Source organism: Hemicordylus capensis, chromosome 1 (assembly GCF_027244095.1).
Source record: "Hemicordylus capensis ecotype Gifberg chromosome 1, rHemCap1.1.pri, whole genome shotgun sequence".
Classification (NCBI taxonomy): domain Eukaryota; kingdom Metazoa; phylum Chordata; class Lepidosauria; order Squamata; family Cordylidae; genus Hemicordylus; species Hemicordylus capensis.
Window position 1 is genome coordinate 249,880,796 of NC_069657.1, and position 19,608 is coordinate 249,900,403.

Below are 19,608 nucleotides of genomic sequence, written 5' to 3' on the forward strand. Positions count from 1 at the left end.
ATAAATGCATCGCTGAGGGAGGGTAGGGTGCCTCCTTGTCTGAAGGAGGCAATGGTTAGACCGCTCCTTAAGAAGCCTTCCCTGGACCCCTTAGTGATGGATAGTTACAGGCCAATCTCCAATCTCCCTTCGTTGGGTAAGGTGATTGAGAGGGTGTTGGCCAACCAGCTCCAGGCAGTTTTGGAGGAAATTGGTTATCTAGACCCATTTCAAATTGGCTTTAGAGCTGGCTATGGGCTTGAGACAGCCTTGGTCGGCCTGATGGATCACCTTTACCGGGGAACCAACAGAGGGAGTGTGACTCTGCTGGTTCTTCTAGATCTCTCAGTGGCATTCAATACCATCGAGTGTGGTATCCTTCTGGATCGCCTGGGGGAGTTAGGGATAGGGGGCACTGCTTTGCTCCTATCTCTCGGGGAGATTCCAGATGGTGGAGCTTGGTGACAGTTGCTCCTTGAAACGGGAGCTGTTATATGGAGTCCCTAAGGGCTCCATTCTGTCACCAATGCTTTTCAATAGCTACATGAAACTGCTGGGTGAAGTCATCAGGCGCTTTGGTGCTGGGTGTTATCAGTATGCTGATGACACCCAAATCTACTTCTCCTTTTCATCTTCAGGAAATGGCACTCATTCTCTAAATGCCTGCCTACATGCAGTGATGGGCTGGATGAGGGAGAACAAATTGAAGCTGAATCCAAGTAAGTGCTCATTGTAGGGGCTCAGAATCTGAGGTGTGAGTTAGATCTTCTTGTGCTGGATGGGGTTACACTACCCCAGAAGGAGCAGGTACACAGCTTGGGAGTACTCCTGGACCCAGGCCTTATCCTGGTATCTCAGGTGAAGGCCATGACCAGGAGTGCTTTCTACTAGCTTTGGCTGATTCGACATCTGCGCCCATTCCTGAAAGAGGATGACCTCAAAACAGTGGTGCATCAGCTGGTAACCTCCCGGCTTGACTATTGCAATGCGCTCTAGTTGGGCCTCCTTGTACGTTGTTCGGAAACTTGAGTTAGTTCAGAATGCGGCAGCCAGATTAGTCTCCGGTGCAACCCGGAGATACCATATTATGCCTGTCTTGAAACAGTTACACTGGCTGCTGATACTTTTCTGGGCAAAATACAAAGTGCTGATTATTACCTTTAAAGTCCTGAATGGCTTAGGTCCACATTATCTTAGAGAGGGCCTTCTTCTGCATGATCCCCACTGCATGTTAAGGTCATCTGAGGAGGTCCATCTCCAGTTACCACCGGTTCGTCTGGTGGCGACTCAGAGGTGGGCCTTCTCTATATCTGCTCCTGGGCTATGGAATGCACTCCTAGCAGAAATCCGTAATTTGAGTTCATTATTGTCTTTCAGGAGAGCCCTTAAAACCTATCTGTTTGGTCTGGCCTTCCAGGGTTTTTAAATTGTTGTAAACTGTTTTAAATTGTTTTAAATGTTTGCCCTGGTTTTCCAGGGTTTTTAACTGTTTGAATGTTTAATTGGTTTTGTTCTGTTTTTATACTTTTTATTTTAATTAACTGGTTTTAATTGTTTTTGTTTTGTTGTAAACCGACCTGAGCCATTTTTGGAAGGGCAGTATATAAATCAAATAATAAACAAACAAACAAACAAATTAATGGATGGGCCTTTTTGGTATAATACTACATTCTGTAATGATCTGTGGTGTCCTCATTCTTTTAGCACCCCTGTAGAGTTTAGAAATTATCTCTATTGTCTTTTCAGTGTGAGGAATGAAATGAAGCTTTACTTACTTGAAACTAAACCTCATTGAACACACTGGAACCTACTCAGTAAAAATGCTTAGGACTGTGCTGCACTGGTTAAAACCCTAGAACTGTTTCTGTCTCTGACTTGTTGTGCCCAGACTGGAATATATCATTTATGGATGTGTTTAATCCTAGAGAGAAAGTGGAAGAGCATGGTTTTAAAAGTAGATGTTCATTTGAATTAATATTGCTTTAATGTTCAATTCCAGTGTGGAGAATGGAAAAATAAAAAATCACGTAGACCAGTGTGGAAGAGAAAGGTGGTGGAACCTATGTTAATTCTAGAGTATATAGCCTACACTGAAAACAGCCTAAGTCTGTATACACTTATTAGTACAAATATCTATATACAATCCTTACTGAAAACATTGTGATGAGAGGGATTTATTAGTTTACAGGGTTTCTTCCTTTGTATGGGGTGAAAATACTGGTGTATTTTATTTGTTTGTTTGTTTGTTTGTCTGTCTGTCAGGTTTGTACAATGCGCCAAACTTTCATCTCTGGGTGGTTAACAATAATACAAAACAAGTTAAAACATACACCAAAATCTTAAAACAATTTTTTTGGTTAATTCTGTAGTGTCCTGTCTTTCGACTCCTGTAATTTACCCTCCAAAACTGGCCAATAGACATGTTCCCATTCTTCTATATGCAGATGATAGGAACAAAGGAAACTGCCATATACTCAGTCAGACCATTGGTCTATCTAGCTCAGTATTGTCTTCACAGACTGGCAGCAGCTTCTCCAAGGTTGCAGGCAGGAATCTCTCTCAGCCCTATCTTGGAGAAGCCAGGGAGGGAACTTGAAACCTTCTGTTCTTCCCAGAGTGGCTTCATCCCCTGAGGGGAATATCTTGCAGTGCTCACACATCAAGTCTCCCATTGATATGCAACCAGGGCAGACCCTGCTTAGCTATGGGGACAAGTTATGCTTGCTACCACAAGACCAGCTCTCCTCTCCTCTAGGATTGCCAGAAACCAAAGGGTATAAAAAACCCTTTGGCCATCATGACTCAGACTCCCATAGGATTAAAACATGCCCTTGGTATATTATATGATTTCTGTAGGGAGGAATCCACTGAGGTCAATTATCACAAAATGAAAATCTTAGTGTTCGTCAAATGTCCAAGATATCACAGTTGGGTTATGCAGGGGCACAAAATCGAGCAGGTCAACTCGTTTAAATATCTTGGAGTTGTTTTCCAGTCTTCTGGCTCGTGAAACGCCCACTTAAATTTGTCCATACAAAATGCCCAAATTTCTACAAATAAAATAAAATCATTCCATTTTACGAGAGGGGCCTCATTTATCCCGGCGGCAATTAAGTTATTTGTTGCTAAAGTTTATCCCCCTTTTTTTTATGGTGCCCAATTGAGGCCTCCTAGTAATTTTGGCCTGCTGGAAGCTGCACAGTCTAAATTTATTAGAGCTATTCTTCAAGTTCCTCCATGCATTCCCAACTCTCTTACCAGACGAGAGGTAGGTCTCTCTAGGGTTGAATCGGGTTACTGGACCTGTATTATAAAGTTTTGGTTAAAACTGGTTTTTGCCAATGTAGGCCTGGCTTCCTTGATAATGATTGATGACTTTAATCATAAGTGGAAGACCTTGGTTAAAAATAAACTTCTTCAATTTGGCTTTTCCCATGAGGAAATTCTTAGAGTAGGACATGATCAGGCCTGGCAGGTTATTAAGCAGCATATTGCCGATTCAGAATTACAAGTGGATACAGCCTGTCTAAGGAGTGGTATCAATCTGGGGAAACAACTTTTTAATTCCAAACCGGCAGCATATTTAGGCATCCATTTACTCTTGCCCGCCTAAATGCCCTTCCGACGGCTGTTAGGGATGGTAGATATAAAGGGATTCCATTTACCAGTAGTTTAAGGATTTGCTCCTGTGGAATGGGTGCCGTAGAAACTACCCCTCATGTTATTTTATATTGTAAATTTTATAGCGATGCTTGTTTAAAACTAATTTCTCCCCTTTTAGGGAAGTTTCCAGGTCACTCTGACGAATTTTATTTAGAGTTTTTGTTATCTAACTTTTGTAAAGAAATCACTTTCAATGTGGCTAGGTTTTGCTACATTATTTGTATTATACACTGTAGTCTTATGTAATGTTTTTTGTTGTACTGTCTGATCTATGATCATAATAAAGTTTATCTATCTTAAAACAATTTAGACAATCTAAAAGTCAAAAACAGATTAATTTTTTTTAAAAGCTGAAACATCTTGGGTGAAGAGGTGGGTTTTCAAATGCTTTTTAACATCATGTGCAAAGGGGGCGTGGCCTCAAACTCCGGAGAGCCCGAGCAAGTTCTCCCCTGTCATTTCTGGCAGCACTTGCTGCCAGAAAGCATCTATTTCCCTTTCTCTCCCTCACTGGAGGGAGGGAAAGGGAAATAAAGGCTGTCAGACAGCAAATGCTGCCTGAAAAGGAAAAGGGAGAACTCGCTCAGGGCACTCTGGAGCTCTCGGGAGTTCACTTGGGACTCTTCTGGACCCCGAGCCATGCCCCCGCTGCGGGCTCCAGTGGCCCTTTCCATTGGTGGCCCGGGTTCTTTGAACCCATTTGCACAATGGTGGCTTCACCCCTGCAGAAACCTATTGGCAACCAGTGTAGTTCTCTGAGCAATGGAGTGAAGTGGTCTCTCTGAGATGACCCAGAGACCATCCTTGCTGTTGCATTCTGTACCAACTGGAGTTTCTGTTGGAAATGGAGTTCCAGTGCATAAACCTTTTGCACCAACTATCCTAATGACCACTAAGGACATTAGGAGTAGAGATAGTGAGTAAGAGTCTCTCTTATACTTGTCTCTACTCCCCTGATATGACTCTACTGGTATTTCCCTGATATGACTCTACTGGTATTTTCCCTTTTATGACCACTGATATGACTCTACTGTTGGGAGTCAGAATCCCTTCATTTCCTCTTAGAGAGCAGATGGAAACATCTCTCCCTTTCTACCTATTCATGATGTAGTACTTTAGATTAGGATTAGGTCTTTCCTATCCAGAGTGTACTTCACCAAGAAATACTTATTATTTAGTTCTACAAGAATCTCCATGTGTCTTCTATAAATAGCTCCAACACCTAAACTCTGCAACAACTCTGTAACTGGAGTGAGTAGCTTCTTTAGTGCTCTGCTAATTAACTGGGGGATAAAAATTACAACCCCCAACAATTTCCAGACTACGTACAAAGGTAGCCCCACATAGAGCGCATTGCAGAAGTCAAGCCTGGAGGTTACCAGCAGATGTACCACTGTTTCGAGGTCATTCATCTCAAGAAATGGGCACAGCTGGCATATCAGGTGAAGCTGATAGAAAGCCCCTCTGCCCACCACCTCAACCTGAGATACCAAGGAGAGGTGTGAATCCAGAAGCATTCCCAGACTGCATGCCTGTTCTTTTTAGGGAAATGTGACCCCATCTAGAACAGGCATACTGTGAAACATATTTGTATGTTGAAAGGACAGCAGCCATTATGGATTTGAAAGCTTGACTCCAGGAAACGCGTCCTTTTCCCAGCACTTGCTAATTTATGTTGATCTGTATCTCCTGATGCACTGATTACACTCAGCTGGTATTTCTGGAAGTGGTGTTATGTCATGAACTGGCATGTTTTCGATTACATTCAATTAGCATCAGGACAGAGATGCAATTACTGCACATGCCTTCTTACATATGCTTTTATTATTTACTTAGGAAGATCAGGGGTTCATTGAAATACATTCAGTGATAAGTTCAGTGAGAATTTATCATGAAAAACAAAATACAATGAATAACCCTGTGTTTTAATTTACCTCTGGATTCTTACAGCTCCTGACATTCTAAGAAAGCATCAGCATTTCAGTGAGGCTCTGGTGCTGCGTGGGCACTGCTGCTGTCCTGGACAAATGCAAGGCCTGCATCTGAAGAGGTCACTTTTGCTAATCTCCCCTGCTCTTGGAAGCAATCCCTGCAGCCTAGAAGTAGGTCCCCGAGGGTTACACAGCCCTCAAGGACCTGTTTCTGGGTTGCAGGAAGCACTTTTAGGGGCAGGGGAAATAGGCAAAAATCACACCCTCTGTGTGAACAGTGGAACTTGCATTAGTCTGCAGCACAGGATGTCAACCAGTGTCAAAAATTAAGTCATTAAAAATGCTTTTAGAACAAGTTAGATCAAATTTCTTTTGCCCCTGAAGAAGATAATTTTAACCAGTGTTAAAAATTAAGTCATTAAAAATGCGTTTAGAACAAGTTAGATCAAATTTCTTTTGCCCCTGAAGGAGATAATTTTTGAAAAGTGTTGAGCCTATCATAAGTTATATGAGCTTCTTCATTTTTAAGCACCAGCTTGAGGCTTTGCCTCTCATTTTGGCTTTTCTAACTAAACCAGTGATGGAAATGGATTCAGGTCTACCCCCTGCCATGCCATGGATTCATTGGGCCAGCTGAAGATTTCATATGCATACAGGCCTGCAGGCCTGCCTTGAAAATAAAATGGGGATGATTGTACATATGATTATTGCATATGATTATTGCCTCATGTACTTATTGGATTAACAGCTGGGCATGTCTGTGACTTAGTCCATTGTATTATCTTTGCCTTTAACAAGCAGATTAATGTAGATTTTCAAAGTGGATTAAGTTGTCTCCATAGATGACTTTCAAAACAGGACTCATTCACTGATCTCTTGCATCTGAAAATTAGGCTGTCACACAACACTTTCCCCCAACAGAAGACAATGTTTAAAATTCACCTTAGAGAAGATTTATGTATACATCCTAGTCTTGTGAATGGCTCGGCTTTCAGGAGGTGTTCAGATTGCCAGCCAGTCTATATCATACAACTGGAGGCGGGGTGGGTGGGGGAAGGCTGCACTGTACTTAGCTTCCACACAGATGATCTCCTTGCCCTCCCTGCCACCTCCTGGCCACATGACTTGGGCCGCGCATATGAGCAGCTCTCCTGGGAGCCATATGGCTTTCCAGAGGCCAGGACATTGTGTCCTGGCCTATGGGAATCCCACAATGCACTGTGTGATGAGCACAGTGGATTGGGGGATTTCCCTGTCAAATGGGTGCTCTAGGCACCCGTCTCTGTTCTCATGAGCAGCCTAACCCAGGCTAGGGCAGCCCAGCCTGGGTTAGGCTGCTTTTCTGCAGCCCCGGGATCAAGGTGTTAAAGGAACAAGGTATTCACCACTTTGTCACCAACAATGATGTCAAAGCTGCTCTTGTGGAGAGACTGAACCGAACCTTGAAAACACGTATGTGGAGGTATTTTACTGCTCACAACACATTCCGGTATATTGATGTCCTGCCTCAGCTCCTAAAGAGCTATAACCACAACTTTCACAGAATCATACAATGCAGGCCGGTAGATGTCACAAGCAGCAACGACCTGTCTGTTTGGAGAAGAGTCTATGGCCGCAGTAGCCATAAAAAAGCAAAGTCTCCAGTGTTAAGAAAAGGAGATCACGTCAGGATTTCTAAAATTAAAGGAGTTTTTGAGAAAGGTTATGAACAGAACTACACCACAGAATTGTTTATAGTGGACTGAGTCATCAGAAAAGCTGAACACACCCGGTCTATCTGCTAAAAGACTACATGGGTGAGCCAGTTCTCGGGAGCTTCTATCATGAAGAATTACAGAAGGTAATTTGTCCCTCCAAGGAGAGGACAAACTGTACAGGGTTGGAACAATTCTAGCTACAAAAGGGCGTGGTAAAGTAAAACGACATTTAGTGAAGTGGGTAGGCGAACGGCCACAGGCGAACAAGAACATTAATAAAATAGCTACAATGTAAAATAAGACTAATGAAGTTAAACAAATTAAATTAATCAAGTTAAAAGACCAGACTAAAACCACAATTTTTAAAGTTTCAAATTGAAAGTCATTTAAAAAGCCAAAAAATTGAGAACTATCAAAACTACATCCTCTTTAAAAGTATGCGTTTTTAATTGGTTGCTAAAAACACCAAGTTTTTTTTTATTCTGAATGTTTTAAAACTAGTGCCCCAGGTGAGACACGAACTCACAACCATGGTGTTGTGATTTTGCACAAATACCCTATGCTATCCATTGCACGTGTGGAAAAATTATTTTTATTAATAACTTTCTAAAAGCCATCTTAAAAACCTGGGTTTTCAATTGTTGATGGAACGCACATTTTAGAAATCTTCTCCACACCAGTGAACAGCAATGAGAGTAAAAACTAACTAACTTTTTGATTGAGAATGCACATAGTATATTTGTCTGTAACCTTATTATTATTATTATTATTATTCCTCAGCTATCCTCTCGGGTGGGAGGGTGGTTTAAAAAATAATAATGATATTTTAACTGAAATTACTCATTGGATAATTTCAAACCTATCCTGTCTGAAATGTGTCTTTAAAACAGAAATACTTGTTTTTAATTTTTAAGAAATCTGACATTCTTGCCTTCTATTTATGAGCCAACCTAACAGGTACAGCTTAGAAACCAGGCAAGTCCAAAATGTTCAAGTAGCTGCACCTCTCTCTATAGTCCTTAATTATGCCAGGGGCTTTTTGTTTGCTGTTGGCTGGTTGTTTTGTTTTTTTTAAACTTTGGTGACTGTAGTAGTATTGAAAGGAGAGATCTTCAGCATAAATTCTCCCTCATGTCTGTGATCTATATGGCTTAATTTTTCAAAACAGATAAAGTAAATGTTGCATAGAATTGCAGCTGGGGTTGATAGAAAACAATGATTTTTTAAAAAAAAATCCAGATTTTTAAATTTAAATTGGATTTTTCCCCTTAAACTTATTTATTTATCTATCTATTTATCTGTTGATTGATTTATTGCACGTAGGTCAAAGATATCATAAACATGAGTATTAATCATAACTCCTAATTATATTCAGTGAACTTGTTGGTCCATTCACACATTATGTTCAACAATTGTACAATGAGTGTATGCACAGGTACAAATCTATGCACAGGTACAGCATTATACTTCCTATCTGTACCATGCACTTGAACGGGCCTGTATCCCGGTTTGAATTTTAAAATGAACCCAGGTACAGTAATTCACACCAACTTGTGTACACCTCCACAGAATAGTGTCTGAATCGGGATAAAGAAGGCCAAGGGGATCTGGGGAGGTTGGAATAGATTTGGGCAAGCAACAGGAACATGGAGGAAAGCTTTTCCAAGTGTATCCTCCATTTTAGAAGGGAAACACCTATCAGGGTTGCGCGCTTAAAAGACACCTCACTTGGGAATGTTTTAATGAAGTTTCTGTACATGTGGGTAAGTCAGACATGTGTGCAAAAATGCAAACAGTGCAACAAAGAAATGCAAGGTCTGGTTGCCCAAATGAGCATTATGATCTTTGAATATGTATTACACCTCTGAATACGTACTAAGGTTATATTAGACAACAAGAATTTACTTTCACTAGAAAATCGTGCGTTAAATTGAGATTTAAATCATTGAAATTAAGTTCTGTGAAGTGGTTTAAATCATAGCAGCCCAGATTGCAACCATTCTATACAGTTCCTGAGTCAAAGCCTTAATGAATCCATGAGGGCTTACTCCCAAGTAACTGTTGTGTGCTTAGGTTTGCAAACCAAGGATATATACCCCAGAAATGTTTATATTGTGAGACAGCGAGAGAAAAGTCTTGCTTTTTAAAAGTGTGCATGTGCGTATTTGTGAGAAGAAAGGAAGTTAGTGGGCTTTGGTGGAAACTTCTCATCATCAGAACTTGTGCTAATAGAATGCTTTCTTGGGCTGAGGATTACAACTGTCAGGGGTACAAGCTGGCTCCAGTGATCTCTCTGGGGACCCCATGATCACACACACAGTGAGTCTGCAAAAACAAGATGTCTCAGAGAGACACAGGCTATTCACCTACCCCTTGCATTTTATTTTGCCAGAATTTGTGTCATTTTTCTGTTCTCTTCATTTGGGCAGGCCTTCCAATTTCTGAAGGAAGTCTTCTTCCCCTCTAAAGCTTCCTTGACTTTATTTGTTAGCCATGCTGGCAAAGTGGTGGGGGCTTGTTCATAGGTCCTGGGTGGTGAGTTTTGTTCATAGAGGGGACACTTGACCTCGTTTCAGCCAATAAAGTTACACAAGATGGCCGCCTGACCATTATCATGCCTGTGCACACAGACCTTTCCGGGGTCTGAAACCTGTTCCCATTGGTCCAGGGTGGCTAGGCGTGTTCGTAGAGGCGTCACATGCCCACCTTTGAGACATATCTGGACATATTCTGGGGTGTAGGAGTGGAAGGTGGGGGCCAAACTTCCGGGGTGAGAGCGTACCCCTACTTCTGACCCTTTCCGGCCATGTGGGGGTCTCCTCTGACCCTTTCCGCTGACGTATTTCCGCTGGCGCATATCCGGTGACATATTTCTGGTGACATCAGCACATTTTGACAGCTGCACGCCCCCGTGACGTCACTATGACGTCATCCTCCAGCCACGTGCATTTGTTTGTAAACAAAAGCACATGGCTTTTGACAGCAAGTATGTCTCTATGCTACTCCTGGCATCTCCAAGATAGCGCTGAGATAGACCTATCAGCCTACAACCTTGGAGAAGCCACCGCCAGTCTGTGTAGACAATAGTGAGCTAGATGGACCAATGGTCTGACTCGGTATAAGTCAGTTTCCTACATTCCTAACCAGAAAATCAGTGGATGTTTTACATCAAACAACAGACAAAAGAGAGACTTTGAACAGGTAGAGGCTGGCCTATAAGGAACCACATGATACTCCCAGGAAAGCCTCAAGTACTCTCAGAGGTGCACAAACTACAGTTTGGAATCATTAGATTAGCAGATTTCCCGTTGCCACCCTTTTACGTTTACCACTATATATTTCATGTATTATTCCTATTGCAATATTTGCTATTATTTTACATTTAACTATCTAGCTAGTCTAGACATAATGGCACTATCCCTGACTGTCAAGACAGAAGTCTTGCCTGTTGGTTTTTTATAAATCTTCAATAAACTGCTTGCGAAGGAAAATGCCTAATTTTTTTTTTTTGGTCTTCAGATGTTATCGCATTTTTCACAGTGCTATAATACACACACAGTTTTATAACAAAGGTGGAAACTGTATTACAACACTTCCTTTAAAAGGATTAATGTATGAATGTAAACACTTAAAATCCTCAGATCTTCTAAATAAAGAGTTGTTGTTGTTGTTATTTACATTTTATATCCCGCTCTTCCTCCAAGGAGCCCAGAGTGGTGTACTACATACTTAAGTTCCTCCTCACAACAACCCTGTGAAGTAGGTTAGGCTGAGAGTGAAGTGACTGGCCCAGAGTCACCCAGCAAGTCTCATTGCTGAATGGGAATTCGAACTCGGGTCTCCCCAGGCCTAGTCCAACACTATAGCAGTATAGCAGTGTAGTCCAGTTGCTATACTGATCTCCTACATACACACAGAATGGCCACCACTCTCACTAATCTTATGAAGACAGTGTGTGCAAACCGCCTAAGCAGTATTCAGCAATCCAAAGTCTCACTGCAATCATGGAGAAGCAATTTTCACTGATCTCTCCTTCCTCCAGAAGTGGGGCAATCCTCAGGGGCATCCATATTGCATTAAAGAGCGCTTCTGAGGGAAGGAAAGATTTTTAAAATCATTCATACACCCTGGGATCTCAGCAGGAGTAGATTATTAAATAATGTGAAGGCAATTTGCATGAATTGTCTCCACAGGATTAGTGAGAAAGCTGGTCACCTCCTTAACTATTGTAATCTACAAATTTAGTTACATGGATGCTTGAGCAAGAGGAAGCATTTACATATTTTGCTCTCTGTGAGCAGTTCTTAGTCTCATACTTCCATACAGCGTACAATCAAATGCCTATGACATAAAAAAAAGAACAATTGAAAACATTCCATCTGAATACATACATAACACATTCCATCCCAAATTCTGAGGACAACCAACCACAATAGCGGAATCTCAGGCTGCAGTTGTAAACACACTCTGAAATCAGATCCACTGAAAGAACTGGGGTTCCATGTGCAAATTTATGGATGATAAAATGATACCCCAGAATAAAGCACTGACAGACATATCAGTATCACTTCTTTATGAACTACAATCAGGTGAGGCTTGTTGTTGACCACGTAGTCATATTTATTTATTTATTTATTTATTTATTTATTTATTTGATTTATATACCGCCCTTCCAAAATGGCTCAGGCTCATATGAACTCATATGGCTCATATGAACACTGGAAAAGGTAATTCCTATCAAGCACAACTTCTATTACTCATTCCATAACTAATTTGAATTATTTTCAAACAGTAAAATAACTCTTTGTACTAAAATGACAGTCAAATAGTCTATTCAATTTTAATTTTGTTAGCAAATATTTGTATAGATTCTAACCACAATAGTCATTACCTTTTTCTGATGAAAAACAAAAATAATTATTTAAACCTTTCACCCAGCATATTCTGGTGTAAAAAGTAGTGCATTCAGCTAATTTAAATGCCAGGATTGTTTCTGCAAAATTTGGTATCTTTAGATAATTGTAAAGTATGACTTTATTTTGCACAAACTCTTTAAAATATATAATAGATCAGCCAATACCAAAGAATACATTAGCAAGCAAAACTTTGTTTTTTTATTCATTAGGAAATAGGTCGGAAATTCCAGGAAATAAAAAGCTTTTTAAAGAGCAGGTGACAAAGCCAAACTTCTGTCAGGACAAAACTAGAGATGCGTAATTTACTGCTGAACACTGAGTCACCTTCAGTGCAGGAAATAGACGCAGTATATAAACATACCAAGTATATAAGCACAGTGTATAAGCACAGACTTCCATAATCTCCTCCAAGATACCAAGAAGGTACTTCCGTCCAATTTGAAAGAGCAAGGTAAGATTTACTTTTTTGCCATTTTCTACCACATCCTGGATGTTACAAGCAGCTAAACAAATTGGATAACTTGAGAAATATAATAGCTTAGGAGGATACATCTTATTGCTCTACTGAAATGTTGTCTGTGAAGGAGCATTATCTTTGTCTTCTTTGATTGTAATTCTAAAAGCATATCTGCTGCACTACGGAAGTATAAGCGTTTGTATCAGTGTAAATTGTTTTGCCCAAAGAATCCTGGGTTATGGAGTTTTGTGAGGCTGTTCACAGTTCTATTAGGGATCACTGTCTCCTCACAGAATTAAAGTTACCAGGATTCCCTGGGGTGGTGATAGGAAATGACAGTTTCAAGGCTGCCGTTCTGTGCACAGTTACTTAGGAGTAATCCCAGCTGAACTCAGTGGGACTGACTTCTGATTAAATATTCATAGGAGTGGATTTCAAATCCACAGTGCTGATACAGTATGCCATCAAACAGTTAAGCTTCCCTGAATTGCTCTTCCTTTTTGCCTCAAGACAGCTACAGGTCCTTGGCATGGCCTGAGGGCACATGACACAACAACCTTGCCAAAGTGAAGCAGGTCTGAGTGTGGTCAGTACCTGGGTGCATGGCCACCTGGGAATCCCATGTACTCTGCCTTGAGTTCCATGATGGAAGAAAAGTAGTCTATGAATACATAAAATATTGAAATACTTCTCCCCGGAAGAAGTTTAATCAATACAATGTGCCATACAGGTGGCCCTTGTTATCTGTGGTTTCAACATCCATGGTTTCATGTATCTGTAGACAGGTCTTAGAGACCCAGTTTTTTTATCTGCAGTATAAAACAATTGGTGAAATGTGCCGATGTGCAGTTTTGAGTGGCCAGGAATGACCTCTGATGTCACTTCCAGCCAACATTTTACAGTGCATTCTATGGCTCTTTAAAAAAAATAAAAAAAATTTGGCAAAAAAATCAAAGGAATTGGGAGTGGGGGAGCATTGCCAGAGAGCAAGGTACAGTGCTTTATTTATCTTATTTATTTCTCTTTGTTTCTCTTATTTCCCCCCTTGCCGATTTTTACCACCCCCTTTTGTGTGTAGGAACCTAACCCCTGGATTCCCATAAAGGTAGGGTTTCTTTATTTGCAGTCAGTTTCCGTATTCATGCCTATAGGCAACAAAGGAACCCCCATGAATATCGAAGGCCACCTGTATTTCCTTCTTTGTATCACTGGTTGTGAATGTATGGCAAGGTAGTTTGAAATCCATGCCCCAAAGGAAAACCCATCTACCTACCTACCTACCTACCTACCTATCTATCTAACCATTTAGGATGCAATATAATGCCTCCATTCCAGCATCATACTCCCAAGCTGATTACTATAGCACAGGAAGTATGCCATAGAAAGGTAAAAACTATAGACTGGTCCAGGACTCTTTGCTAAACATGATGGAGCCAGAGGAAGAACCATACAAAGCCATGCAGTCTAGATCTGTTCTTCAGGAACTGGGAGTGCAAAAGCAATGTCTCCACATCCTCAAAATTATGGGTGTTCAAGTACTCATGCTAGCAGCATGAGCTGACCTGGGTCAAATTGTCAGAGTTGTAGGGTGGATCAATATCATTACCATACTCACCATAGCCCACTCACCATAGCCCAATGTGTTACTGTGCAGATAATTCAGAAATGAATGGAAATGGACTGTGGGTTGTGGGTACCATCCTACAGGCAATCTCCAGAGCCAACAATATCCATGCAATTCTAAGTACCTGGTAGGGTCATTAACCCACCTGTAGGACGTGGGGAATAGTAGTTCTAAGTAAGACTAATGAAGCCATCTTTCTTCTTCTTTTAATATAGTGACTTACCTAGGACTCCCTCCCATGTGATGTAAATTTGTATCTGACAAAAGGGTGTTACCTATTCTGTGCCCTTTTTAAACTATACAGCAGAACAGCAAAAAATACTTCTGTTGGGGGCCCCCTAGGATCTTCCTTCTCCCTTCTCCCATATTTGTTGTAAACCGCCCAGAGATATAGGTTTTGAGTGGTATAAAAATACGTTAAATAAAAAAAATGCTATGAATTTGTATAGTCATAAAACTAGATTGTTAGAGCCTCCACTTGTAAGGCTGTTATTTTCATACAAACTTGCAGTTTAGCTACTCACTTGGCCACTACTGATGAATATTAGTTACCCCAGCAATGAGGTACATACCTGTTCTCCTCTAGAGGCAAATTGTCACCAAATGTTCAACTACTGAGGGAATATTCAACTTAGGGATTTATATAAGAGAACCTTTGTCTTGGATCACACAATCATTCAAATCTAGGTTTAAAGTCAGTATGGACATTAGCCTGATTGTGTGAACCCACACCAAGGTTACCAATGTCGGTTTGTGTCCCAAGATGAATCTGAGATTCCCACCTTGGTGTGGGTTCACGTGATTGTGTTAATGTCAGCTACTGACTTTTAAATTAGATTCAAATGATTGTGTGAATAGCCTTTATAAAACTGATTTCAGCTTTAATGATGTATTAAAGGGGTCCAATGGAGCTCTGTGATGAGTAACCCCCATTTTGTCACAGGCTCACTCTCTACATTGACACAAGATCCAGTTAGAATACAGAATGAAGATAATAGCTCTAGAAATTTTGACATCTTTGTCATAATTTTACTAAAATTAAAACAATTGAACAAAAACACCTCTGAATATACATAAGCCACACATATAGACTACCACATCACAGCTGTAGCAAATGACCCTCAACAGCATCATAATTCACTTAGCACCACTCTGCCCTGAACAAAACAGAAATCCACTTCAATTCTTTGAATAAATACTAACAGATATATGCCAGATCAGGTCAGCTGGTGATTTTCTAGTTGAGAAAACACACTTAAGAAATTGTTTAGCATAGCATGTAGGCATTTGATAGAGACAATCAGCTGCAAGTGCCCCAAAGGAAACAGAGTACACACTTGCTAGGCTGATCTTACGAAAAGAAACTCAAGATAAATAAAGAAGGTATCTTTTAATCCAGCAAAGTCCAAAACAGAGGAACACTTTGGAATCCATCACTAGGTTTTAGGAACAGTATGGATAGGTTTCCAGAAACTGACAATAGTACATTAAGACTGTAGTTGTTGGGGGTACAATGAGTTAAGGAAACTAATGTTCATATTAGAGAAGAAGAAGGGCCAGAACAGATGTAAATGTAAATAAATGTAAATGTAAATAAAAATGTAAATAAAAATGGCCAGATACAAACTTAAGTTTCATAAACAGCTATTTTTTAAATTTAAAAAAGTATCCTTATTTAGTTTTTCAGAGATGATCATGTTCATTGTGTTGCTGAGCCTTGCTGCTTTGCTGCAACCATCTGCGGGATTGGTAAGTTCCTTAACATTGCATAAGGTAGTTGTATTAGCATATGCTCAACTGGCTCTCCTGTTTGTTTGTTTGTTTGTTTGTTTAAATTTTTTTCTGTACTGCCTCCTCCAAAGACTCTAGGCAGTGAACAACAACAATACCAATACCAATGATGATGATGATGATCATCATGGTAAAAAAAATGTAACCAACAAATGCAAGATCTAATAATAACACAAGAATTGATAACTGAAAGAACACAGAAAATTAAAAATTGGACTGCACCAGGCAATGATGAACTGCATGACTTCTGGCTTAAACATCTAACAGTCCTTCATAAACAACTATCAAAACAGTTCAAGCACATTTTGCAAGAGGGTGATATTGAACTGGCAAAATTCACCTCATAATGAAAGACCCAGCAAAAGGTGCAGTTCCAAGTAATTATAGACCGATAACCTGCCTGCCAACCATGTTCAAATTATTAACTGGCATAATAGCAGATGAAGTGATGCAACACCTTTTAACCAATAAGCAGCTTCCAGTTGAACAGAAAGGAAATTGCCCAAACACCAGAGGCACAAAAGACCAGCTGCTGAGTGACAAAATGATTTTAGAAAATGCAAAAGAAGAAAAACAAATCTAAGTGTTGCATGGATTGACTATAAGAAGGCCTTCAACTCATTGCCTCATACATGGATACTAAAATGTTTAGAAACAACTGGTGGTAGATAAACATGAACCGTGCAGTAGTGACTGGTAGAATAGATAACACCTCTCAAGCAGGCACAGTTTTGAAAATTACAAATTTCTTCTCTGTGGGGGAAACCCACCTTATACTTGTATATAACAAAACTGAAAAGACTGCAAAATTGAATAAATATCCATAATTATTTGAATATATACAATCACATGACCTCATATAATTTTCATGTGTTAATCACATAGATCTACTTGTGTAAATCACAAGAGTCAAAAATCACCTGAATTCTGACATAACTAAAATAACAATTGCAAACATTGCATTGAGATAACAAGTCCTTGAGCTCCAGGTGATAAATAGATATAAGAGGAGCTTGTTGTTTTGAGAGAAAGTGCAGGAATGTTGAGAACGAAGGTGTAATATAATTGCTAGTGAGCAGATCTGTGCAGAGTATCTGTATACGACAGAGCTGATGGGCTGGCCCGGGAAATTTTCAAACCCATTTCGATCATTCTTCCTCAGAGCTCCAAAGCTTCTAAACATACAAGATAAATACAAAACAATTCCAAAACTAGTTGCATTACCAGGCTAACATCTTAGTACCATCCACAGCCTCCCCCTTATGTGTCCATTATTACCTACCAATTCCTTCCGAAAATATTTTTTGGAGTCAACTTTATCCTCCTACATCTCACCGGAAGGACAAAACATTCAATGATTGATCGGCTCCTAGAGCTCAACAATATAAAGCCCCCTAATTAGGGGCATGATGACTAGGTAGGAGTTTCACACTTAGTCTCATAAACTGATAATTGCATAAACAAAACAGCTGTAGCCTGTGCAATGGTCAGCAAGATGCATTGTTATGCTAGTAACTCTTGCCCAAGGGACCAAGTGCAATAAATCTTTCACATTTTCGGCACACTTAAATTCATGCATTTGTTGACACAATGCTAATAGCTCTTACTTAAAGGGCCGGGTGCAGTAAATCTTTCACATTTTCAACGCACTTAAATTCATGCATTTGTTGACATGTTGCCTTAATGTGCTAGTGTCTCTGCTTTAAAGACCAAATATATATAATATTGAACATCTACATTCCCAACAGGGCATGATAGTCAGCAATACTGCTCCCAGTTTTTACTCAAAAAACAGTTATAATAACAATTATGAACATTTATTAACATTCCCAGCCACAATGATGTGCTGTGATTCCCACTTAAAGGGACAAGCACTTGTAAAGACATTTATTAACATTCTCAAAAATTGGCCAACCATGGAGACCACCATCCAAATTCATGAATCAAAGAAAAGTGTGCCCATTTTTATGGGGGGGGGAAAGCACCCTATGTGATGCTTACATGTTACAGAAAATATTGGTCATGACCAGTCATCAACAATAATTATCAATGTAATTGCTTAGCTTGCAAAACCTATGAAAATTACCAATAAGTGATGACATAATTCTGGATTATTACAGGCTGTATTCATCAGTTAGATGTATATCACTAAAAACACTATTACAAAGCCCTTAAGAAATATTGGTTAATAGCAATTCTGCTCACAATGCCAATTACAGGGAAGTATTGTCATTTACCTTTTTAAAAAAATGTTTCTAAACATGAATTGAATGTCAACATTTTTCAGTTCCCCATTTAGGACAGATTGAGACAATTTCCTGGCTGTTGACATTCAATTCATGAAAATTATATGAGGTCATGTGATTGTATATATTCAAATAATTATGGATATTTATTCAATTTTGCAGTCTTTTCAGTTTTGTTATATACAAGTATAAGGTGGGTTTCCCCCAAAGAGAAGAAATTTGTAATTTTCAAAACTGTGCCTGCTTGAGAGGTGTTATCTATTCTACCAGTCACTACTGCACGGTTCATGTTTATCTACCACTAGCTGGTCGTGCAGTCCCGCATTTTTGCCTAGAAACAACTGGTGTCAGCAAAAACATTCAAATATTTATTTTTAAAAGCAATAAGCATGTGGAGTACACAGTTAACTATCAATGGTGAAACACTTGGAGAGGTTAGCATCAGAAGAGGTATTTTCCAAGGGGACTCACTATCCCCTCTGTAATTGCCATGACTCCACTTTCACAAAAGGATACCAAACACCTAAAACATCAAGTAAACCATCTGTTGTACATGGATGATTTGAAGTTGTATGGAAAATCCCAATCAGAAATCGAATCACTGCTAAACACTGTCCGCATATTTGGTAGTGATATAGCAATGGAGTTTGGACAAGATAAGTGTGCCATATTAATAATGAACAGAAGAAAAATAACAAAAACAGAAGGAATAGAACTGTCCAATGAAAACAACACGGAAACAACATCAAGATCTTGGAAGAGAATGGACATTACAAATACTGGGCATTCTTCAAGATATTAACATCAAACACACTGAAGTTAAAAGAAAAACTCAACCGTGGGAACACCACAAAAACCATAAACACCTGGTCTATACCCATCATTAGATACACTGCAGGAATAATAGACTCAACCCAGACAGAGCTGTAGATGCTAGATCATAAGACCAGGAAAATAATGACCATCAATCATGCTCTGCACCCCTGCAGTGATGTAGATAGGCTATACTTCCCTCGCAGCTCAGGTGGAAGAGGAATGCTGCAAGTCCATTAAACAGTAGAGGAGGAGAAAAGAGGCCATGAAGAATATATATAGGACAGTGAAGAACATGCACTTCAAATGGTCAACAATGAGAAATTATTAAACACCAGTAAAACAAAGCAGGCCTACAAAAAAGAACAAGTAAAGAACCGAGCAGAAAAATGGAAAAACAAGCCACTGCATGGTTGATATTTGCACAATATAACCGGGAAATCAAACATCACCAAGACCTGGCAGTGGCTCAAGACAAGCAACTTGAAGAA

General features: G+C 39.8%; 1 protein-coding gene and 1 long non-coding RNA gene across 9 annotated transcripts in view; one reads left to right on the forward strand and one right to left on the reverse strand.

Moving 5' to 3' along the window:
- Positions 1 to 19,608, forward strand: part of LOC128339826 (serotriflin-like) — a 45,946-nt gene that overhangs the window by 10,850 nt on the left and 15,488 nt on the right. For 4 of the 8 annotated variants that reach the window (XM_053284276.1, XM_053284277.1, XM_053284281.1 and 1 more), the window contains exons 4-7: positions 618 to 698; positions 12,396 to 12,637; positions 13,722 to 13,748; positions 15,947 to 16,016. In XM_053284276.1, coding sequence (XP_053140251.1) covers positions 15,957 to 16,016 — 60 coding nt within the window. In that variant the 5' untranslated portion in view covers positions 618 to 698; positions 12,396 to 12,637; positions 13,722 to 13,748; positions 15,947 to 15,956. The remainder of the gene's footprint in view (positions 1 to 617; positions 699 to 12,395; positions 12,638 to 13,721; positions 13,749 to 15,946; positions 16,017 to 19,608) is intronic. The other 4 variants (XM_053284279.1, XM_053284282.1, XM_053284283.1 and 1 more) reach the window with 2 other exon arrangements.
- Positions 16,868 to 17,426, reverse strand: LOC128339832 (uncharacterized). The gene is made up of 2 exons (XR_008313245.1): positions 17,341 to 17,426; positions 16,868 to 17,233 (listed from the first exon to the last, which is right to left on the reverse strand). It is a non-coding gene; the product is annotated as an uncharacterized LOC128339832 (long non-coding RNA).